Consider the following 26244-nt stretch of genomic DNA (forward strand, 5'->3'; position numbering starts at 1 on the left):
CATTATCGTGTGATTTTTTTTTTTTTTTTTTTAAATCACTTTCATTTCTCCATATGTATCCTCATATTAGAACAACGAAGCAAGCATTGGAAAACGAGCTGTAAATGACCAATTTTCGGCATTTGAATTTGTCAACGCAACAGTGTATAGAGAAACCGTGATTAGACTACTGCATACTGCACAATGAAAAATGGGCATAACTTTTATACAACCACACGAGTAAATTTCTAAAAAGGAGAAATCCACCAACTACACTTAGTGATATACGGTACATGAGTCCCCCTGAAAAGAGGAATTAACTGAGACAAACCAAGGACTTTAAATTGCAACGTTCATTCACTCCTATCTTTGGTGTTCAGGTGCTCTGCGCTTTGTAATCCTCCCTTCTCAACGCTAACTAAAATCGATCGGGTTCAGGGCTCACAAGGTGGCAGAAAATATACCCTCTAAAGTTGCCATCATGGAGATAAGATAATCCACTTAATATGTACAATGACAATAAAGGGATTTCTGATTCTGATTCTGATGTGAAGAGGCAGAAAATAATCGAGAATATTGACATCTTGCTGGTGGCCTTTTGATAAAAATATGATTTTAAAGTTCTATGATCTCCGGGATGCGAACATCAGATTACAGCGGAATCACTTTCTTTCAAAGCAGAGACTGTCCCTTTTCATGTGTGAAACTCCTCCATTTTTCAAAGATGGCCTTCTTCTTGTTACCTCCCCTTCATTCCTTTGCTCCACTTAGGGGTACCTCTTGGAAGTGACACACTTTTCCCTCAACTTTTACCGTTTTATCTGGCTTTTATTTCCTGCTGCTGAGCCTGCGAGCGTTCAACCTCTCTCCCGCGATGTCTGCATCATGATTTTTTTTTGTCTCTCTTATCTCTTTCTATCGGGCTTTTGTTTTTGATCATAACTTCTGTGCTTTCACTATAACCTGTGCTTGCCCCCAGTGTAGTTGGTGTTTTTGTGTCTACTGTCGAATGTGTGCTTAAAAATATACCCAACACCTGATTATGAGAAACGAGCACTAATTCAATAGCTGTATCAAAGACAACAATGTTTAATGTAACAATGTAATGGCGCTTCTGAAAGAGGAGGACATAACGAGTGTTTGTCAATGACTTCTGGGGCATTCTAACGGCCATCTGGGAAATTGTTCGGTGGACCGACAACACAAACATTTATAGGGTTTGTTTGCACATTGGTGTTTATTTTTCTCTTGCAATGAAATGAAACCTCTATTAAAAAAAACCCAACAACAACACTAGCCACAGTTAAGCTCAGTGGAGGATCAATTATGTTGCAGGGCTTTTGCCTCCTTAGAGAATGCAAAACTTGAATCTTTTGAATGAGTCGTGAAATTTGAGATTACCAATATTATTTATTCGGGATTATCTTGTCTTTGATGTGTGCTACCCACTGTAAGACAGCCTGGTTTGGTTGGCAAGTTCTCGGGTTGTCGATAACAATAATGATCATCAGCATGCATGCAAAGCACGCAAGAATGGTTGAGAAGTAAATAATAGAATGTGTAAATGAGGCTTGATTTTAATCCCAAACGGAGTCCTTTCCAAAAAGATGCCATGGATGGGGGGAAAAAAATCGTGAAAGCATTCCACAAAAACAAATGGCTCTCATCTAATTTACCATAAAGTTCAGACCATAAGCCACAATTTTACCAAACACACCCTCTCCGCGTCTGTTAACCCTGCGGCTTAAACAAAAATGTGTATTATTTGCGGATTTTCCCGAGAGTGTTCTTGTTTATTCTTAGCTTCTCTTCAACTCACCAAAATTGTGTTTGCTGTTCATGAATCTTTCGATGAGCTTCATGTTGAAGATCAAATCCCCACACATTTCGGCGTTCACATTGGTTGCCATTCATATCTGCTCTGATCAATCATTCTGTTGAAAACACGACATTATTATAGTTATGCGTTGTTTGTAGTGATGAACGTAGTATTTAAGTGTGTGTTGCTTTTTGCTTCTCCTACAGTGTGCGCTTTTTATTTTGTCTCATGTTTGACCCACCGGAATGGGCAATGTTTAGTTCGGCAGCTCTTCAAATGAAAGGCTGCATGTTCTTGCCGATCACCATAATTTTTTTTAGTCTGATACTGTCAGTTGAAATCATCAAAGCTGTTGAAATCATGGTGCGGTGAACGTTCCGTATCCCATTCCGTATTCCTAGAAAGTAAAACTCAGGCCCAACAGGAAGTAAAAAAAATAAGGCATCAAAAAAAGCGCATCACTGCCATAATGACCAGCCAAACATGTCTGTGAGCTTCACGCTAACCAAACGGGAAACACATTAGATGGGCTAATAAGATTTAGCTTTAGTTTATCATTGACTAACTCTATCTGTGTCAAATTACTGCTTGGTTAAGGCGTGCACATCAGAGGGGAAAGCACACTTGTATTTTTATGTGCAGTAGCTCATAACCCAGTGCACTCAATTGTCTCAATTTTGTGGTACTTATAGATTGCTGTGCAACCAAATAGTGACGAATGGTGCCTTCGTTACTGTGCAGTTCCATATTTTCTGCTTCTTCACAGGAAAGGATTATTTTTAATGTGCAAAATCTAAAATTAGTTAAAAATGAATGATCAATTATTGATGATTTAGAGCCGGCGTAGGTAAACTACGGCCCAGGGGCCACATGCGGCCCATTAAATGTTTTAATCTGGCCCGCCGAACTTGAAAAAAATTAAACCTTGTTCATGTTTTATTTTCTAAATACTGTGTGTTTTTCAAAGACATACATAGTGTTGTAATGCTTTTGTTCACTTTCATTTACATTTTTTTTTTTTTTTGAGGTGAGGTTACCAAAACACTCCATCCATCTGCTCCCGGTCCGGCCCCTCTGTCAAATTTTAGAACCCCTAATAAAATCACTATAAATCTTTTTATGTCTGTTAGTGGTTTGAATGTGGGATTCTTGATTAATTCCCAAATTTGTTTGCTAATTCGACTCATACTAATCAAATCAAGTGAACTGAAGCTTTTCCACTGACCTTTTACAGATGATTGACACACGGCTGGCAGCCCAGAGGCGCGAGATGAAACTTCTCGATGACAGCAGCTATCAAAAGACCAGCACCTACATTGTACCCTGCTTCCTCTTTGTAGAGGTGAGACTTTAAAAGTGGCTCACATTTGACCCGTTTCCTCGCCGACTAATATGATACCACATTTATTTCGTAATTTTATTGGTTGGAAAGTTCTATGCAGTATGCATGAGGAGCTGTACTAAACAGTTCGCACCTGTCTCCTTAAATGTAACTCCTGATAAATCGCAAGCGCATGCCAGCTGGTCCTAATTAGGTATGCGCGATGTGGGAGGGGTGATACGCCACGTTTTTCGCCGAGATGTTGTTTAATGCTGTAAGATCACAGTCCTTCAGAAAATTACGAGAAATCATAATGATGAGGGTATAATTGAGGCATACAGCTTTCACAATTAAAGAATAATGTGAATAATTTTGTTGGAACTGAATAGCATAAATATGTCCCGAAATGCCCATTGGATTTGTTGTCATTCAGTTAAGAAAAGATTCACATATCAGGATTTAAGAACGTCATTCATTGACGGTGGAGGCTGTCTCAAAATCACAGAAATTGGAGTTATCCGGAGACTTGTGACTGTCAGTGAAAACTTTGACAATTTGTGGGGTTAATTTTGAAAACGATTTATGCTTTGAAGGAGCGCATGTTTTTTTTTGTTTTTTTTTTTCAATTCAGGATGGAATAAATCCAATAAATGTGTTTAAAATTACTGGTCCCCAAATTTCTGGTACTGGGCTGTGTTGGGCCACACAGATTAAAAAAAAAAACAAAACAAAACAAAAAAAACTTGTATTTGACGCAAATCAAGATGTTAATTGTCTCGGTTGCATTAGACTAATATTAAACACACAGAGAGGAGCCTAGAGTGAATACAGATTTAGTCTAAAATGTATAATGACCTCAATGAAATCTTAAAACATCTTTTGCTGATTTGCACATTTTACATTCGTAACAATTGCAGGATAAATACATTAGATAGTTTCCGGAAGTCTTCTTTTAGAATATTCACAGCAGGTGTGAGGAACATTGTCATGCTACGTTCACACAGAAGGTGAACGTCTGCAACTGTGCAACTTTTTATTCCTATGGGCATGGAGGGAATTGGACGCTTAAATTATTTGCAAGGAATGCCGTTAAAGGTGGGGTGTTTCTATCGCTAAAGCACAATATATTTAATCTAAAACTGAGACACATTTTCAAAAGTAACTCATCCCCATCTGATGGACAAATGAATCATTTGCATATAATTGTTCTCTTCATTTCCTGTTTCTTCCACTTCGTTTTTTACTTCTTTCTTCCATCATTTCACACGCCTTTTAAGGCGGATTAAACACAACAATGGGCATGGGCTGGGAAAGTGACAAAATTAGCTGGGTTTTTATTCAGTCCACTGGTTCCCATAAGATGTGATTGATTTGATTAAATTAGCCGAGCTGGAAATGATCAGAGAAAGGCACTTACACGTTGGCTTTCTTGCATCTCGTGGATTCTATCACATTTTTTTTTTCGAACATAAATGCAATCTTATATTTCTCATCATTTTCGACATCAAAGAGGTTAAGCGGTTGTTCCATCGAGCTAGGCATTTCGTAAAATGTATAGGCAAGCTTTTGTAATGCTGCAGACAACCGGTCGTCTTAATTCTCATACAAGTGTCAAAATAAATCAATAAAGATGAATGACTTTTTCATCGCTGTGCGACACTGCTTTGCTGCAATATTTTTTTCAGGTTCCTGATTAAGAAAAACAGAAAATATAATGCAAAGGTTCAACTGTACTCGGTTTAAAGCCTGTGCAATGAATCTTGGCTGTCATGGCAATGGTTTGCTTTTCAGCTGGAAGCATCGTCATGGTAACTGATGCTGAACTCCTAACTTGTTCCAAAACGGGCTTTTTTTTTTCTTTCTTTTTTTAAGATAACAAAACCGAGGCTGTCCTAGTTGTTATGGATATTTGGCAGTAAGGATAGTGAGGAGGTGTCTGAAGAAGTTTTCAGGCATTCGCTTTGATATGATCGCAGACAAGCATTGCTGATTCTCTGCAGAAGGGACTGCTTGTGATTACTAACCTTTATTTAGCAGTAGACAAATTAAGTAAACGTCTCTGCTTTGAATGTGTGCAGTGATAATAATCAGTGTTAGTAATCAATTTATTGTATTCCTTCAACACATTTGAGATATATAGCAACCAAAAAGCTGCAATTCATATGTATTGAAAAAAAAAAAGAACTATCAACTATCAATCACTTCTGTTAATAAGGGAAACCCCATCTGTGGCTGAATTACCTTGACTAATGTAATCCTTAACTCTTCCCACGACTTTCTTCCCACCTCCTCTGTATAATCCTCAAATGACCTGATGAAGTGCTTGAGGTCTCTCCTGCATTCCCTAATTAATTGACCTAATTAGGAATGAAACCCAATTAGCCTGTGCCACTGCTAACACAATCCACGCCTGCAGGTCCTCGGAGCCACTGCAACAATCAGCTCGATGTGCTTTGTTCTCGACTCTGCCTCTTGGATTTGTGACCAACAATGAATGTAAAAAAGTTAAACTCACGCCATCATAAAACATTTATGAAATGTGCAGGCAATGTGTTGCTTGTTGTCTTGTCTGGATAGTGGTGCACCCCCCCCCCCCCAAAAAAAAAAAAAAAAAAAAAAAAAAACCTTTTTATTTATTTATTTTTTTAATTTTCACATTAATTTAAAATAGACAATCTACTTTTTGATTACACGTGACAAACATTTAGAAGGTAACTATTTAAAAACACGCCACCTGTTTCATTGTATGAGCTCATTTCTCGATTTCTTCTTTTTGTGCTGCATCCAACACATTAATAGCTTTATTGTGCAACGCGACACACCTTTGTTACAGCTCTACAAATATCCCACAATCCCCGCAGGTTCAGCCAGCATCTTAAGCTTGCTTTTATTTCCCTCCTTGTGCTCTCACACTTGCTTATTCTTGACAGCCTTTGGAGATAAAAGGATTTTTCAAGTTTTTTTTTTTTAATGTAACACTTCGATGATGCACCTCTCATTGCCCGTTATTCTCTCTGACAGCCTCTCAACCTCTCCCCAGTCGGTTTCTCACGACAAATCCTCGATCCATCAAGTGTCATTGCTCACCAGCACTCATTGCCTTGAGTAATAATGGATACCTATCTCCATTACCACCCCCCTTGCCTTTTCTCCTCACTAAAAGTTGTACTGTCGCAAAGACCTCTCTTCGCCCCACGCTTCCTTTCTTAGTGCATTATATTTTCAATTTCCTCTCATCTCTCGGTGTGACATCCTCCGTTCTGTCGCGGGCTAGAAGTCCTTACTTTTCCTTGAAGTTTGTCGGTATGCCTTCACTTTCATATGGAATTGCATGCTTTTGTCTGAGTAATGAGATGTAATCTTAAGTGCGCATAGCCAACCAATCAGAGAACAGTGAGTAGGGGCTTTTCTAAAATGAAGAAGAAAATATAGAAACCGTAATATCCATCCATTATCTGTTCCGATTCTCCTCACAAGGGTCGCGAGGTGTGCTAGAGCCTATCCCAGCAATCTTCGGGCAATAGGCGGGGGACACCCTGAACTGGTTGCCAGCCAATCACAGGGCACACAAAGACAAACAACTATCCCCACGGATGTTATGTTTTTTTTTTTTTTCAACCTGGAAGCAGTCTGCTTTGGCCAACCCAATGAAAATGTGATCAAGAGAATTTGTTCATTTTTTCATTCTTCCCCCTTCTTATTGAAGCAACATGCTGGAACATAGCTCCTCCCGCAGGGCGCTCACTCCTTTGTTGTTACATTACCATCTCATTACCTATTTCGTATTCCTCTTCCTATCGTGCAATGTTGTTGCTGACTCTGTCCCTTTTCACTAGTTTGTTGCTGTGAATCTTGCTACAATCTGCTGCTCTCTATGTCCTTATGTCTTTGTGTTGATGGCTTTGTTCCTTATCACTTTGAGTCTCAACACTGGTCTGCCACTGTCTATGATGGCACATTTTATCTTGTGCTGAAACTTTTCAAGTTTGAAGCCTCTTCTTTATTCTCACTGAGTCGTCATTTTCTCTCCAATTGCTCATTCTTGCAGCGTGGAATATGAGAGCCTGCCGTTTCCCTTTCCTTCAGCGCTTTCAAAAAGTATGAATAGTTTTTGACATTAGAAAAGCTGAAAAATCCTTTTCAAAATCTGACGGGCTCCATATTCAAATTTGATACAATACAATTTGGTGAATTAGAAAGGCACTCAATAGAGTAATAGTGGAATAAAAATAGTGAAAGGTTTCTCCAAGGATGTGCATTTCAACAGAAATCATTCCAAACAATTAACTTTACAGTTTTTTTTTTTTTTGGTAAACCCCCAAAACACTCAGTCTTAACTTTAATGATGAATGTCAAAGAAAAAATGAAATCTCACGTTGAACAGATGCTTCACAAATTAATTTCTTTAACATCCTTAATCATAACACAAGTGTAAAAAGCGACAGCAATGCCCCCCTAACAAAGCCAAATAGTCTTCATATGTCTATGCGTGTCCAAGACAAAGTTTATGAAAACAATCTGGTTGGAGCTGAGAATTCCTGTGAGTCTCACATGTTTTGCCTCGTCCGATCCCCGCTTGTCTTAAAATATTCATATAAGCACCATCACGGGGCTGCACGGAGTACAGATCCATTTTTGTTGGCAAAATGTGAAGTCAAATAACGCGTGGACAACAAACATAATCAGGACACTTGTGTCATTTTACGACACTGTGCCAACACAACATTACTATTATTTAACGCCTATCATACAAAACATGGCAATGACATAAAATCCAATCGAAACGAATCCTAACAAGTCAATTATGGAACATTATTGAGCCAATTCCCACTGTTCAAGTCCTTCAAATTGTTATCTATGCCTTTTTTTTTTACTGACTTCATCTGTTCGGCCTCTGCTGAGCCCTCAGCATGCAGACACAAGGTGTGCTGGTGTCTTGAGCATCTTTCTCTATTACTGTAGTGAATTCAGCAGAGCACTGACTGCGCCAATTATAAATAGCATCCTATTTATCTAGCTGCATCAGGCCCACAGCTCCACACAACAAAACATCTTCCTTTCCTTTTACCTTCACGCTTTTCATCCTCATTCCTTCCCCAGATTGACTGTGAGCCTCCGTACATCTTTTACCTCCCGGCAACACTTTTGTTGAGTGTGTTTGCGCTTTTCCCCCCAAAAATCATTTGTTCCACACTGCTTTACTCTTGCCTAACACCTCCCCCCCGAAACAAATTTAAACTCACAGTTTTTCCATGCGCGAACACCAGATATACACTCTGACGAAGCTCCTTCTCACTCATTGAGTGTTCTGAACTAGAAAAAAAAACCTCCTCACCTCCCCTATGTACAATTCATACCAATATGAAAGAGATGGAAGAGGCACGTGTGGAAACTGCACACTTGTGTTTTGAAATATATCCATGATTAATCTCTGGAGCTCGTTTTCCTGCTCATTTAATTAAAAATTTCGCACAACATTCAAGCTCCCTCTTCAATATTCACATTGATGATAATATGAAAACCCTCAACGTGCGCAAAGATACAGTCAGCGCTCATCCCCTCATTATTTCCATGAATAGCACCTGCCTGACATTCTGCTGTGCTGGGATTTCTTGGTTGTCGAGAGGATGTTGGAAACACTTGTTAGCTGACAGCTTCCCACCTGTTACCACTTTCGATAGATGGGAGGGGGAGTCGTATACGATATGTAACTCCTTATCATCGGTGAATTTGCAATGAAGCCTGTTTGAACTGTGCCACGGTTACCTATTTATAGAATCTGCCGTAAACATCGGGCTGCATGCATATTTAGGATTAAGAAATGATGATGAGGTCAAATCATGATTGCACTGTAAATGTTTTCCAATTGGTTCAATTGGTTTGTTTTATTATTTTCTCTTGCCCTACGTTTGAATGGCGACCAGTTTTGGGTGAACCCGTCAGTCAGCTTTGATAGGCTCCAGCTCAACTTTGAGCCTAGTTAGTGCCTATTGACTATTGGAGGCATGGATATGTTCTCACTTCAATTCTACCAATTTACTTTGATTAGTTAATTATTTAGTATAAGTGCATAGGGAAAAAAATATGTGCCTCTTAAGTTAAAAATCGTCTCAAATGGCTGTCGTGCATGACATAATTAACAACGTCAGTTTATCTCGAGAGATTTCACATCAGTGTGCAGCTGAAGGATCAACTCTATCCTTTTTTTGTGATGCTAACACTACGGATGACAACCAGAAATTTAATGTATTGTAAAAGGGAAGCAAAATACACGTCTCTATCCTGGCTGCTCAGCACAACTTAGCTAATTCAAATGAACAGAATTTGCTCTGCAAAATCAGCTGCTTATTGTGTTAATGTAAAGTCTTGATCCAGCTCTTACACAATAAATGTTTTAATCTTTTAATTGTGGCTGATTAACTTCTTACTCTTATACTTTTGTATTATATTTAAGAAGGTTAAGTAAAATGCATGGAGTCTTGAAATTGACTTTTCTAAATGTTATGTAACACATCGATCCTGGAACAAATTCTTTAATTTCCTGTTAATTATATGCAGTGGCGGGCGGTTCTAATTTGCTTGAATGACCCTGTGCAAATTAACCTTTGGCTAACACCACACAAACCAAACTAAAATACATTGGCGTGGATGTTATATTTTCTTTAAAATAAGTATAAGTATAAACAAAGAACAACACAGCCATAGCAAATATTAATTTGATTGAAGGACATACGATTAAAAAAAAAAAAGCAAGCTTATTGAAATCAATTTTGGATTTGTTTCCTCAGGGTCCCGGTTTCTTTTATCTTAAGAATTAGAGTTAGATTCTCGCCTTCTTTGCTCAAAGTCTTCTATAACAGGGTTGTCCCCTCTCTTCCATATTTAGATGTCACCCTCCTCCAACACAACTTTTACAAATGAAATGATCAATGGAATCAGGTGTGTTGGAGGAGGGCGACATCCAAAGCATGCATAGGGGCCATCGAGGACCGGAGTTGTCACCCATCTTCTATGATATCCTTGTATGATATGTAATATCGCTCACCCTCCTCCTCCTACTGCAAACTTGCATTCATTTCTCCTCTTTTGTTTCCTCATCTCTGCTGACATCCAGCTTAAATTTGTTCTGTCACATTGAATGTTGTTCATCTTCATTAGAATTATCCATCCTTCTGCTCATCAGTTTTGTTCTCACTTTGCACATTGTGTTGTAATACAGGTGGTGGACACTAGGAGGCGCGCTAACCACTAGGATGTGCTCTTTTGAGGAGCTGCTTGCATGCGTTTATCATCCACCTGCAAATAAGATGTGAAATCTGTCTAAAGTAGCCGTCATGCAGTCTTCTTTTATGTCGATTTAAAGCATTTCTTCCTGCGAAGACCACTGAAAGCTCAGTCTTTAATTCATGTTTTAGGTTAAGAGCTGATGGAAACAGTTCATTAGGATAAGAATACAGAAACAAGGAAAATACTGTATTAAAGTTGAAAGCTAAAATCTTACATTAGTGCTTTCGAATGAAGTCCTAATAAATACAGGGAAGCAACATAGAGAAATAAAATATGAGGTAAGGGCTATAGTAGAACTTTTGAGGTCCAACTCAATTTGTTAGGTCATGCTGGTCAACCTCGCATTTGTTTGTATTTGGAAACAAGTTTTAGAAAGAATTAGTTTCAGGGTCCATTTTCAAACCTTTATTGACTCTGTGGGTAGTTTTTAATTAACAATTGATCAATCATGAACACTTTCAATGCCATTGATTAAAAAAAATAATTAATTAAAAAAAATAATAATAAATTAAAAATCAAGAGCATTCCGATTAATCTTCCAGAGATGGCAGAATATTGTGTTTAATAACTGAATTCTCTCTAGGTGTGATTGTTTGTCCATTTGTGCCCTGCATTTGACTGGCAGCAGTAAAACATAGGTTAGTTTCGCCTAAATCACCTATTTTAACCCCCCCCCAAAAAAACCCTGAATATAATTTTCTATATAAAATATTGATATTTGTACATTTTGGGCAACACGATGGCCTCATTCGTGGTTTACACTTCAGCTTCACCGTTCAGTTCACATTTTACTTGCGTGGGTTTTCTCCTTGAACTCCAGCTTCCTCCCACATTCCAAAAACATGAATGTTAGAATATTTGAAGCCTCATATTTTTCAGAGGTGTGAATGTGAGGCTGAATGGTTGCTTGTCTATGTGCCTTTTGTTGGGCTGGTGTCCGGTCCAGGTTTTTTGATGTATTCCGCCTCTTGCCCATTCAGCTGGGCAAAGCACAAGTGATAATGGATGGATGCATGATTAATGCTGTAGTTTGCACTCATTCCAAACCCTATCAGGTGCTTGATGAATAAAATAACACAGCTCATCCTGAGATGTGTGGTGCAATTTTTCTTAGCAGCGTGCTGTCCTCTTAACACCAGCACCCACATACGTCTCCACACCCTCTGCGAGCATGTTGACTCCTTTGCCATCTGGCTCCAGGGCGAAGACATGCAGCCTTGTACGAGCTCACACATTTTGGCCCCAGGAGACATTGGTCCCATAGCACGCCCTTATTGTCATATTTTATTTTACACTTGTGCAGTTAAAGGGATTTAAAGAGGGATTTGCCTCTTTTTTTCCCCTCTGTCGCTGCTTTTGAAGTTGAGAGGTATGTTCATTATAGCTTAATTACGTGCCAGATAAATCCTTTTAGTTTACTAGGCCAGTCAAAGGAGGGTCATCCTCCCAAATCAGCTGACTGAAGCTACCTTAAAGCTGATGTATTTGAATATTTTGCTCTAGTTCCGTTATTTATTTATTTTTTACTCTTTCCAATATATGCATTTATTCTACTGATTGTGTACAGTTGAAGAGTTCAAATCCAAAAGCTTGTTAAATGTCATTTCGACAAAAATAGAGCCTATTGGCATACTGCCCATCACGGCATCATTTGACAATGCATTTCCCAACCCTCTCAAACCAAACAACTTCGATGTAAAATTAAATTGCAGAATCTATCAAACGCCCTACACATTTTGGCATGGTTATATTCGTCTTGATCTAAGCCAATCAATAGCCCATACACAATCACGCCATCACAAGCTTGTCACTTGTCAAGTACATCCTCAAACAAGTCTGCCCCCGTTGGGGCTCTGGGATGTGGTGCGGTGCGTGGGTGTAGCTATATATAAAAAAAATAAAATAAAAATCCTTGCTTTTAAATTGTCAGTTTTAAAGCATTGGTCCTGATGGCAAATATAATTGTGATTCAACATTTAAGTTGTAAAAATGTTGAGCAATATAAAATAACACAATGAACTCCTAAAAATGGACCATTTTGGAATCATGACTACACCATAGAATGTAAATATAATCATTTTTAAGTTATGATCCGACATATGGCGTTAACATCATGACTTCTTGCAAATGTGCATGATCAAAAGATGACACGATTGATTGCTACTTTCGTGCGGTGGCTGCCGGCTCGGTAGTAGCGGCAAAACTGTTGATGTGTACGTGGGCTGGCTGTGCACACTCTGCCGGCATTTTCATTCTTTCCACTTCATAACTTGGGTGCAACTTGTTCAACTCATTCAACCAGGATTGTTGTGTTGCCTTGTTTTTTACGCCGTGTCTTGCACAAAGACTTCCTTCTCCACGTCGCCCTGGAAATACCGCCACACAAGCGTTGGAAGGAACGTCTCTATGCCATATAATGGCTGCCCATCATCTGTGCGTGCGTTTCTGGTCTTAGTCTTGATGCTGCACACTTTTATTTTCTATTTTCTTCTTTCATTGATTGGCCAATTCTGTTTACTTCAACTTGGCAAAGCAAAGAGAAGAAAATGGTGCGCTCTGATTGGCTGCAGTCACGCACATTTGCGCTGCATCTGATAAGAGTAAATATGCAGCTGCTCACGTAATATCACCATTATTATCTACTTAAATTGTTCTTTGGATAATAGGGTGAGAGACACTCAAAAAAGGTTTTTGGTCTGTCTCCGTGGGGCCACTGTTTTAGAAGACATCCCCCCTCTCATTGAAGTAGTCTTCATCACTTCTTGCCCAAGGATAGGTAGGGGGGCACTTGCCTGAGGTGATGGTGTGGACATAAATGGACCACTCCTTTGGGATGTTGTTAAAATGCCTTACAGAGAGGCCTTGTATGTGGGAGATGTGTGAGAATGTCGTAAACTCCATCCCCTGTTGCGAGAGGATCGTTCAAACATTAACGTAGACGGACGGCCTCTCCCACTCCTCTTTTTAACCATCTGTCATCCTTGCCCAGTTAGATTTTGTTCAACTCGCCTTTATTCTTGGATGTTTTTCGAAATAAATGAGCTGTGAACATTTTTGGACTTTACTAAAGGATTTGGACATGTCGACTTATTATTATGAGGGTGATTTCAAACTGTTGAGTCCCCTCAGATGAAAATGGGGAAGTCTTTGATATGACAAAATAAATCATGAGTTCTTTCATCTTTCAAGATGCTCTCCTGAACCACTTTACTTTTCATCTTCACTACTCATTGAACCTGATAGTGTTCTGCAGATCTAAAATGTCCGTCAAAACAAAAGCTGGCTTAAACGCCGAGGTATCAGCGTACCGCAGTCAATGAATTTAGAGTTTTAATGTGTATGAGATGACAATATTTGAACTTGTTTTATCAAATTATTGGTCAAACTAATTTTCTTTTGACTCTGCTACATCAACTGCAGAATCTAAAAGCAGAATAAATAATTTACATACCTTAAGGACCTATGATCTAATTTGATAATGGTAAAAATTACAATAGAACCTCTATGTTTTGTTAACCGGCTTAGTGCTCAAATCTGATTTAGGATTTGGAGATGCCTCCTATATGTCGATTTGAAATTAATCATAGTATGATATTACAATGTTTATATTTGCTGAACCAGCGAAACAGCCGACATGCATAAGTGTCCAAAATGCTGGTCAACAACTGTATGAGTACCAACACCAGGAAGCCACAAAAAATAAATAAATAAAAATAAAATAATTAATATAAATATTACATTTTGCTTACCATTTAGTTGGCCTGGACTGAGTGAGTGTGACCTCTAATGAACCCCATGAGTATTTACACCATATTTAATGCTCTAAGCATTGCCTGTAGATTTTTTTTTTTTTTTTTTTTAAATCCGCACAATGTGTTGGTTTCTCTATTACTGACTGACCGTTGGCGACTAGTTCGTCCGCAAAGCTGAGTGAAATCTTACTTACATTTTGCTCACTGAGGTCTTGCATGATATGCATGGAAATTGTTTGAACTCCAGGATTTTGTCTGACTTAATTAATTTTTGTTTGAATTCCTGGTATTTATCTTGAGTGGTGATTATGCGCGTGAGTTTAAAGGGTATTTTAAGATGACAGCAGGTGTTCCGTGTGAACTTAAGACATTTTGAGGTTACACCTTCTTGGAGACCAGGTGAACTAATAAATGCCGCTGAGAATTCTGACAGCCCATCTTGACCCTCTTCGACCTGGCCGAAGTTTGTCAGCAGTTGCCTTTTGTTCCTACTGCTTTAAGAATGACTTTTATGCAAATGGGCCTCCTAGGTGACTTGACGTAAATTAGAAATCATCAGTATGACCTTGATGAATATTCAGATGAGTCTGCATACTTGAAGATGGTTATTTGTTCAAGTGGAGGTGAAACGGTGTGAACTGTTCGACTGACAGTATAGTCCATTCGATCAGTCAGCTGTTATCCTTATAAAATGTAATACCAGATGCTAAACGACATGCCAAACCTCCCCTGGGAAGGTCGTCCTGATTAAACAATGTAAATCTTTCTCTCAGCCATCCTCTTACCATACTAGACCTTGCTCTCTCTCCATCGCTCCCTCGCTGCCTCCCTCGCGCCTTCTGTAGTTCAGCAAGGACGGATGAGTTCCTCCTCAGACGCAAGAATGCACCCACATGCCCACAGACATGCTCTCACTGAAATCACACACACACACACACACACGCACACGCACCCCCCCACACACGCACACATGCACACACACACGCAATCCCACGCAGCCAACTCGCACAGAATTCATGTCGAAGGCGACAACATGGGAAAAGGCCGTGGAAAGAGCTGCTTGATTTTGTTGGCCTATATATAAACGCGAAGCCGGGGGTGTTTGTAGGATTTGCCAGCATGCTCAAAGAAGTGTGTGGGTGCTCACATCCTTCGTGATTACACATTTTAAAGCAGTAATTTATTGTGTTTTAATTCCTTAAAAATCACGTTTATGGTGCGCTTGCTTGAGTGATGAAAGGAGAACAGCATTCCGGCCATTGCCATAGCAACCATGGATCTCCTGCTAGGTAAGTAACGGTATCTCAATGTCACAATACAATAATATCCAGATATGAACCTCAGGATTCAATAATTCTCTGGCTATTGTGGAAAAGTTGGTGATATTAAAAAAAAAGGTCATGATGCTGCATAAAAACTCACAATATTGTTTAAAAAAACTATTAAAAAACGTCAGATTAAAAAAAAAAGAAATCACAATATTGTGTTTTTCTACATAATAACAACATTGCCAGAAATAGGCTTGGTCATTCGAATGTTTTTTTTTTTCCATAGATGTTGAACAATATTTGCTGGTTTGACTAATTTATGGGATCTTTTATCGGTTAGAACATACTTTTGTTCATGTGATAAATAATCAGACCAGATTTGGAAGGTTTAATTTGCCTGTGTGCACATGAGTGTGGTTTCTGTAGAACACAAAATACAAATGCAAATAAAATAAACACGAGTAGTTACATTTAAATGTCTCCATATGATGCTAATTGGCCATGGTCCTAATTATACATATCGTTCAAATAGTACATTAACCTCAACGTACATAAATGACCTACAATGACTGATAACACCGAATATTGTGGCACTTATTTGCTAATGCACACACACATTGTGAATCGGGTCAATTTGTGGAACTACTCAAACGTGTTACGTTCCCCTTCGGCTTGTAATTAGTGTGGGTCGTAAACGTAGGTGGCCAAAACATTCATCCATCCAGCCAATCCATCACGAGGGTCGCGGACATGCCTTATTCAAATTAAACTGCACTCATGAACTAACCACCAGAGGATGGTGAACTACACAAATGGAAAAAAAAACTTTTTAACAGATTTGCTTCTTAATGTCGTGTGAAGACAATGGCGATATCGTGGCAATTTTAACGTCCCAATATCAAGAAATCGGTGATGCTGCTCTGGTGGTCGAGATTGCTGATAAGAAAAGAAACAGAAAGAATGTGAATCTGAATTTCCCTGTGTCATTATGGAAGAAGGCTCTTTCCATGGGGGAGCTGTAACCTCTTATTTTATGTTCCCAATCGTTTGTTAAAATTAGTTAGCAATGTTTAAGTGTTTGATTATTATTATTGTAATATTATGTTTTCGCTTTTTTCTATTTATATTTATTATCAACCACCCTCTGGTAAAAAAAAAATGTTAGCAAAACTTTTTGGGGCTGGAACGGATTAATCGCATTTTCATTCATTTGAAAGGGAAACTGTATCTTGAATGTTTCACATTAATTAAGTTTGTAACTAGAGGTTCAACTGTATTATTATATTTAGCTTTTTTAACTATTCATTTTGATGAATGATGATGTTTTAACAAAAAAGGTTTAATTGTTTCTAAAACTCTTAATCTTTTCAACTTTACAATATACTGAGCAGTCCTTATTTTAAGGTAGCTATAAATTTGCTGTCATCATTTTAGGAGTTCATTCTTGTATACAGTAAGGCGGGAATCAGGTCACCATGGCACTTCCATATTGCGGCTGAGTGAGTGTTAAGTGTAGCAGGTCTCTTCATCTCCATAATGAATGAGGTGCGAGCTTTGATGGAGGCTTGGAATCTCTCTGACTGAATAAATACGTACGAAATCAGCAACAACATGTCTCATATATTAACTTAAATGCCATTTATGTTGTCTTTTTATTATTATGTCGCATTCCTAATTTGCAACATCCAGTGGTTTGCAGCATGAAATACATTTACCATGATAGCCACAATTAATTAACTCCAGAAGATAAACTCCCTTCTTCTGCAATGACGCCAACATGTTGACATTGTCATGTTAACGCTGTACGGAGGTGCCTTGAGATACGAGTTCAAACTGTTCCGTGAACATGCTCATAACTCAAAACACCCGTCTCTAAAATCATATTTCTCCATTGAAATGAATGCAAATGCCATTATCGACGACAAAATACTTAAAATGCATATTGTTCTGTTCATTCTGGTGTGTGCGCTCTGGCCAAATGGGAGTAGTCGAGAACATCAAATGTCTCAACGCCACTCTCAGCTCATCAGTATGTCATTAATTGCTGTTTTTCACAGAGGTCGCATGTCTGTAAGTCGTAAAAGGCATGCAGCTGCACGCTTTTCTGGCTGCAAACATTCTCCCATCCTCTCAAACCTGCCATTTATGCACCCTGGGTGGAGCAACCCTAGATTGTGGCCATTTCCTGTCAAATTAGCATGCAGAACTCTCCCAATTCTCCCATGGACTTCAACATTTTTCCTTTTGTGCATTCCAGAGGCTGTAGTGAGTACAGCGCCTTTTGAAATGGAAACGTAGTTCGCACATTTTGGTCTCGTGAACTCACCAGCGATGGCCCGGCAACAGCTGACTTGGGCTGACATTGCGGGACACACCTGGCTCATAACGCTCATTTTTTTAATGACATGTTTTTTTCATATTAACTGATGGAAAAATGAGGTGCGAGCGGACTTTTTTCATTGTGATTCAAACATGATGCTGGAGATTCTGAGTTTTTTGATAATTCTGCTCACTGTTACATTAAGTCCAGTAATCCTAGTTGGTGACATAGATTTTGAGTCATTTATTTTTCGATTTTTCAGGTCTGGCCCGCAACCTGATTTTATGTGGCCCGCGAAGGGCAAATCCTGTGCATGAACTTCCTGTTTCTAGCACATTTACTTCACTTTTAACAACATTGAGATATGCGATATTGCCATTTATTTGTTACCAATCCTCCCTTTTTTAAATAAATTGAAAAACAATTACTTACTGGCTTCTAATTTCAAAACTGGCTTTCCATCAATTTGTTATGCACGGTGGGCGTGTCAGAAGTCAGGATGGGAAAATGCGTATAGCTGGAGTGTCAGCAAGCCAAGTGTGCAAGGTGAAAGATGCGTTGCCCACCTCAGCCCCAAACCCCTTTGTGGTCCTTCATGGGGTGAACTTGGAGTAGCGTCCTTCCATTTACACTTTGTTCACCAAATGTGTTTTATGGTTATAATGTCACTGCTTCCGAAGTTATTGCTTCCGTTAGAAACACTTGTTTTACAGAATATGAACTTTCTCTTTAAATCCTTTCTAGCAGGCAGACAAATCTTCACATACGGAATTAGAGCAGTTGTGCAGGAGTCTGTGTACACGAATTAGTGTCCTGATAATAATTGGAGTGCGAATGAATATTCAGCGCATCTGTCTTGCTTGTGCAGAAATGTGCGTTTTCTATTTTGCATCCACTTACATCAGTCTTGATGTTATGCTTTGTGACTGTTTGCTAAAAAGGTCATATTTCATGCTTGATGGCATGCGCTTTTGCATAATGTGTGGCTGGTGTTTTCTTAAAGCAGCATACAAATGCGGTGTAATAAGTTGGGTTAAGCAAAAAAGGTCATGCAAGCGTGTAATCTCGCCGACCCTTTGCTCTGCTCAACGATGCTTTTCGTCTGCGTCCTGCTTACTCTTCTCTTAACCGCTGTGCTCTAATTCATGCCATCTGTGCCCCCCCCCTCTTCCGCTCCTGTCCTCCTCCTCTTCCAAAAAGTGTTTTTGAATCCTTATTAATGTGTTTTTCTGCTCACTCACGCTGCTGTAGGCATCTATCTTTTGCTCCGTGGCTCTTATCACCGCTCGTCGATACGTATTTCTCCTGATTTGTCTGCCACCGACTTCCTCGCTAACTCCCGCCCTCCCCCTCCTCATCTTGCCTCGCTTTCTCTCCATGCACACTTGATTCATTTGACACATCACGGAGGAATCCATCATTTTTTGCGCGGTGAAGGATTTAAAAAGGTGTATTTTTCACTTTTTGAGCGGATCCAAGCCCTAAAGCTGCAACCAATATGTTTTATTTCCAGCTGGTCATCATGGCAGGGACTGTGCTGCTGGCGTACTACTTTGAGTACACGGACACCTTCCCCGTGCACATCCAGGGCTTCTTCTGCTTCGACAAAGCGTACTCCAAGCCGTATCCAGGACCGGAGGACTACAGCAAGGCGCCTCCTGTTCTCGTCTACTCCCTGGTTACGGCTATTCCTACTGTGACGGTGAGTCAGTATCCATCAGTAAAGATGCCACGCTTCCACAGGTGTTAAAAATGTGTGACACGCACACAGGCACACACACACACACACACACACACACACACACTAAATCCTTAGTTCCCCTTGTGCACATGGTTTGAAAGGGGAGCGATGTGTGTAGGTGTGCATCCTCGTGGTCTCGCTTCTGTTTGTGTGTGCATGCGTTCCGTGTCATAACCATGACAACCGACACTAAATTTATCCTCCACAGCACAGTCCGAGACAGCCACAATTTGCCGAGAGTGTCTGTTCACAGCTTTATTACAGAATTAAACAGGACTTTATTTGTTATTTGTTCCTATTTTACCTCAGTTTCCTAAAAACAAATGAATAGTGCAATCTCAAAAGTCAAACTCGTTCCGTGACACTGGTCCACCTTCAGTTTTTTTCTTTTTTTTTTTTTTTTAGAGAAGTTATCCATCCATTATCCTCATTTGGGTGGCGGTCAAGCTGAAGCCTATCCCAGCTGAGTTTGGGTGCACCCTGGACAGGTCGGCAGTTAATCACATACTGTATTGACAATCAAAACCATTCAAACCTATGGACAATTTGTAGTCATCAGTGACCCTATGCTTGTTTTTGGATTTTGGGACGAAGCCGGAGTACCCCACGCAAGGGTGGGAAGACTCTGCAAACTGCACACTTGTAGGCCAGCGCTAAGTTACAAGCTCAGAACAGAACTTAATCAACTATATTTGGGTGATTTGCCCACTATCACAAAATACATTAAGTTTCCAGGCAGTGTTTAAAGTCACATTTTAAATTGTATTAATTGTTACACAATATTAAGCAGAAGTCATCCATTCTGCCATAAACATGTTAAAAACTTTCAAACGCTCTGATAATACGTTACTATATTCGGGCATAAACTGTCACTTAAGTTTCTATCCGGTCATTTAGGAAGCCAGTCGGTGACTAATTAGCAGCTAATGTGGGAAGTTAACTTAGCTGTTTGTAATTTCACTCAGTGCAGCTTTTCATCAAACGTCAGTCAAATGCGCATCCCCAATCATAGAAAATCAAAATCAAAGTCCTTCAAAGTTTACAAAAAGTCGGTCAATAGTAGCTTCCAGTTGAGAATACAATCAACGAGAGGGCATGGGAAAAAAAACAGAAAGTTGAAAATGTACTAAATCTGACGAAAACTAATAAGCATTTTTGTCCAAATGACTAAATTTAAAATGCCTGCCAAAAACACTGATACCAACAATGCTTTGTGTTCATTCCTTTCAAACGTATTACTGTAGCCTGAATAACACAAAATACACACTTGTGAATTTAATGAGCTGTTCTGTATATTTGTGATATCCATTTAAAATGCATGAGGTGTTGGCATATTTAGCTCGCTAACGCTACACTGTAATGCTAGAAATGAGCCAAGTAATTATAACCAATTGTGCTGGATAACCACTGACACGAACTAAAGTGCTGAAGTTCTAGTACAGTACGGGGAGGTGTGTCACGAGGCACTGATTTAGCCACGCCCCCCCCAAAAAAATTCATGACAACCCAGATGGTGAAAACAGTTTAATGCTATAAGCACATTTGTGTGCAACATTGTTCTCAGTCTTTGCACCTTTTTCAACAATTATATTCAACCATTTATAATATCCGACAAGACTGTTTGAAAACATTTAGGTTAAAATGTCATTAATGAGCTGTTGTTACTCTAAGATTGAAACATATGCTGTGTAAAAAAAAAAAGGGGGGAGGGTTAATTTTTTTTAATTAAAATAAGACACATTTTCAACACAATTCCCAGATATAATAAGCATTGCTAAATATAAATACTCTGTAGCAATAAATACCGAAGTAGTACTAGTAATAATCATAAACTTTTAAAGTACTAGTAATCTAAAATATTAAAATGTACAATTTATTTTACATTTTGTGGCAGGTACTGTCACTTTCCCCATTCAGGTTTGCTGGCTAAAATGAGTCTAGAATTGGAGCTAATTGAAAGCATATTTTACCCATAAATATTGGTGTTGGAGAATTGAGGTTGGACTATATTGTCTTTTCTTGGTCATGATTTTAACCCGAGTGAGTTTGCGCTTGTAATAGTTGTATTTAAGCAATGAATCTCTACAAAACATACACGTTCAATTAATACTCAATCCGAAAAAAAAATCCCAAGTGTAGTTACACTTTCCTGGCTACACACTGCCGTATTATTAATAATGAAACATCTGCACATCCTCATCAAAGCTGCGTCTCCGTGTCTGCCTTGTCCCCTTGGGCTTGTTGTCTCTTTGATGTGCTACAGTAAAGTGGCATTACGACACGGTTGCCTCTGTGCGACATCGTGCGCACACGCAGACTTCCAAGTACACACGCTCACAAACACATCATAAACAAGTGAGCCAACTCATTTTGTTTGGTGCGGCAATTGCTAAAGTAAATCATTGATATCTAAGCTCGACGGACAAAAGTTTTGCTGCTGAGTTGTGCTTAAAAGAGCGACGTCAAAAAAACTGCACCATGAGGTGGCACCAAATGATTTCACATGCTTAAATAATACATTTTAAACAATATTCTTTTTACATTTTGACATTTTGGACAATATGCTTCCAACTGTGGGAAATGTTCGGGGAAAGTGTTTTCATACAGATAGCAAAGTCCAAAACAGAATGCTTGGCAGTTGTGTTTCGAAGATCTTCACTGTAGCACGTTGACCTCAACCCCATCAAACACTTTTGAGATGAACAGCAACAACATACTTTTGTCAATTGCTTTATTTAGTTGATCGTGACTATAATTATGGTTTGTCAGTTCGCACAATGAGAGTTGAAATGCTTTGTCATGAGTGTTGACAGGAAGCATAAAGTCTTCCTGTCATATGTATCACTCCCCCTTTTGTTTACATTGAAGATAACAGTTTAGGCTCCACTGAAATGTTCCGAATGATTTTCTAACACACAGATGGCAGTTTTGACAGTGGATTTATGTTAGCCGAGCTTGCAGTCGATTAGTGAGGGGCTGCAGGCGCGAGGCTATGTGAGGTTCTCAGAGTGGGAGCAGAGTGGCATGATTTTGCCTGGAGTGTGAAGTGTTTTTTTTTTGGTTTTTTTTAAAGTAAGAGCATCTGTGTTCACTCTTGCTTCAGGAAAAAGCGCACCATCCAACAAGCCCGTGTTTTCAAACATAGGCAGGCAAAAAAAAAAAAAAAAAAGAGGTTTCACTTCTCTCAAATCTGACTGACTTTTATGTTACAAACAGCAAAAGGACATATTCCTTCACTAACATCAAACAATTTCATCTTGAGCTTTTTGGCTATCTCTCCCATTCACCCATTATACATAGATGTTAGCACCAACCATTTATTGATAATTCATCCATTTATAACAATTTCCTCATTAAGGCTCACAGGTGAGCTGGAGCCTATCCTACTGTGTACACTGGCCTGGTTGCCCACAAGTCACAGGGCTCATACCCCTCAAAACAACATTCACACTCACATTCACACCTATGGGAAATTTAGATTCTTCAAAGAGGCCGGAGTGACTGGAGAAAACCCACGCAAGCATGAGTAGAACATGAAAACTCCACACTGTATGGCAGATTTACAGAGCTGGGCAGTCCATCCCAGGGGTGGAACGGCCCGGCCTCACAAATCGGTCTTCATGCATGTGATGGACCTACTAGTGAAATGGGCAAACCACAAAAATTGCCTCAAAACGCCTCAAAAGCGCCACTATCAACAGTTTGTGTATGTAGGGACGTGAGACAGCAGTGTGCGTTCAAGCGTGCCTGTATTTCCTTATTCTGACATCATGTAACCCGAGTCTCCCGTCTGCTACTCGGGCATACCATTACGTGAGAGGGGGGGGGCAATACCCCAGACAGAGAGAGGGAGCTGCAATGGCATCGGGGGCCAACAATTTTTATGAATAAAGGCGGCCGGTCGAGGCCGGATGGGTACCGAGATAGCGGCCAGAGGGTGGAGACCGACCGTCGTGCATATTTATTTAAAAGTTATTTGACCTAGGTACGCTTTATTACACGTTGAGGGGAACATGAGCTATGTTTGTCACAATAAGCCTTTTGTCCTTATCCAAACAGGTCCTCCTTCATGTAAAAACATTAAACAAATGCATAAAACATACATTAATTACCACATGTCCCAAAAAAGGACAATTATGCTGTTCACTGTAGTAAAAGCAATCAAAGTATTCAATGACTATCAATTGTGGTCATTTATTCTTTCATGATACAGCAATGGCAGAAGAGAGCTTGAGAGCTTTGATGAATGATGATTAAAAGCATTCAGCTTCAAAATAGTAACAAATCAATTGCACAGATGAACACTGTTGAGCTCTGACGTGGTAATCGAAGTGTAATAAGAGGCAATTAGTTTCATCCTGATATGCAAGGCAGAAAGAGAGTCAGGAAGTGAGTGCGTGCTGCTTGGAAATAATGCTGCAAGTTTCAATGGATCAGTAAAGATGAGTGCGCGGGTGGATGGCACCGCACATCCCCTCTGCCGGTGAGTCCGCGTTCTGTTTCTGTGTGTGCTTGTATTTTAAGAGCATTAAAAAGAGGTCATCACGATTGGATGGGAATCTGCTTTTCTAAATGCAGTACTTTCCAATAGGGCTGCTCGACATTGAAAAAAATGTTAATCGCGATTATTTTAGTAGTAATTGAAATCGCGATGATGCAAATGATTCTTTTTTTGTACACTTATTTATTGCCATCAAACTGTTGGAACTATTTCAATAGAATGCTTACATTTTTAAATCAATTATTCTATCTATAGTAGTATTACATATTGTAAAATGTGTACTGTTTTAACAATATTTTATAAATAATAATGCCAATTTTGTAATCGTAATCATAATTGAATTTCGATTTATTGCAAAGCCCTACTTCCCGACCCAAATCCCAAAAATATGTTCCTCTATATTTGAGTGTCTCGACTTTCGAAATATGGGCCATCCTTCGGGTGTTGCGAGTGCAGACTTGAGATTACGAGCATTGTATGGTGGAAATGAGAACATCTCATGACACAATAAGCAGCACTTGGGCAAATAGTCACCAAATCAAAAAAAAAGTAGGCTCCCAGCTTTTTATTGCCACGCCCACTTGAAATTTAATCTCAAACTTAACATGAAACAGAGAGTTACTTTGTTCATTTAAAACAACCAGAGTTGAGCCTTTCAGCCCGCAAGCTTAATGTTAACACTCATCAACATCTTTAAGGAATTGATTGAACACAAACAGTGTAGCAACACATCAAGAAAAACAATATAAAAGTGTTAAAAATGTATTCTCTGCGAAGAATGAGGTGTTGCAATGTCTCAAATGAGCCACGATACAGTGACAGCCGACTGTATAGGCCATACTGAACACTTTTTGGAGGGGTCGGGCGTCTACTATTCACAATTGTTAGTTAATCATGGTATATAAACTCCGCAAGTAGCAAGGGTTCACTGTATATTCCTGTCTTTCTTTTATAAAATCCTACTAAATCCTTCCGGGATTGTGCCTACACGGTGCACTTGCAAGAGATGATTATAGCTCTCCACTTTCGATAATACTGTTTGCGCAAAGCGTACTTCAGCACTTTGCAACAACATAAATCCATGCATATGTATTTTATTGTTTTGTCTTGTTCAAGGCCCTGCAAAAGAGACGCAAACTGCTGTTTCAACTATTTGCACATTTTTTTGGCGTTGTTTTTATGTTTGTAGTACGCTTCAGTTCACCTGCCAAATGGGTGTCATTAACCTTTGGCCAATCCTGGTTCAAATGGTAATCACACTCTTTCAGATGCATGTGGCAAAGCACTCATACTGTGCCACACTCTTATATGTACTAAAATGAGGATATGATGCTGTGAATGTCTATTTCTGGAAGTGTTTTTGTCCGTGTGATATTTCTGCACAATTAGTACTGAATGTGGTCCATACACAAAATGCTAAATACTTGTACCCTCGAGAACTTTGTGCTAATGCGAGTTTCAAGTTTAAACTTCTCTAACTGTATAGGAAAGCTATAGAGGACGCATTCGGAGTTTGGCATGAAGAGATTATGCAGCTGCAGTCACAACACTTTTAAAGAAAGATGGATGAACACACAAAACAGAAGAGATCAAATCAGGAAAACATCCTCGTCCTACGTCACTCATCCTCTTCAGCGTCACAGGGAGCCTATCCCACCGGACGTCAGGCGAAATGCAAACTACACCTCAAACTTGTCGTTAGGTAGTCACATATATAGACGAACAACCACTCACGCTCACATTCACACCGTTGCTGAGTGGAAACTGAATCCACACTGCCTGCGCCAAAGTACCACAACACCATTAGGAAAACTATATGCTAAAAAAAAAGACGATATAACAGGACAAACTTCTCCTAGGTTTATTTGTTGCCATCTGCTGAAGCTTGTGCAAAGCCCTCCTGCATATTGAATCTCCATGAAAGATTGTGGAGAATCATGGCGGCCACAACCATATCATCCAGATATGCCAGGTTTTATTTAGTGAGAGCTGCGGATGCATGAAAATTGTGCTGTCATATCTTCTAGACCAAGCTGGATGTAAACAATGCTTCATTGTGCTTGGATGCCTTGGTACTTTCTGCCTGAGCCAACCGTAGCGTGGAGCTAATGAGGGCTGCTTGAGGGTTTCGCTCTGTGGCAAATTTGCTTAGACAGTGGAATCTCTAAGGTTGAACAATCGCTATCTGTTGTTTAGATTTGGAGTGTAGAAATACAGTAAAGCGTTGCAATTTGATGTGGATAGGGAACTAGCCCT

At 39.4% G+C, this 26244-nt stretch overlaps 1 protein-coding gene across 4 annotated transcripts in view; it reads left to right on the top strand.

Annotated features, from left to right (window-relative positions):
- The window catches only part of plppr2b (phospholipid phosphatase related 2b), a 44606-nt gene that overhangs the window by 7450 nt on the left and 10912 nt on the right, over window positions 1–26244 (top strand). For all 4 annotated transcript variants that reach the window (XM_088302117.1, XM_088302116.1, XM_088302118.1 and 1 more), the window contains exons 3-4: window positions 3033–3140; window positions 19260–19448. In XM_088302117.1, the coding sequence (XP_088158243.1) occupies window positions 3033–3140; window positions 19260–19448 (297 nt within the window). The remainder of the gene's footprint in view (window positions 1–3032; window positions 3141–19259; window positions 19449–26244) is intronic.

The sequence above is a fragment of the Idiotropiscis lumnitzeri genome, chromosome 8, assembly GCF_059441095.1.
Source record: "Idiotropiscis lumnitzeri isolate Australia: NSW breed Sydney's pygmy pipehorse chromosome 8, RoL_Ilum_1.0, whole genome shotgun sequence".
In the NCBI taxonomy this organism is placed as follows: Eukaryota; Metazoa; Chordata; class Actinopteri; order Syngnathiformes; family Syngnathidae; genus Idiotropiscis; species Idiotropiscis lumnitzeri.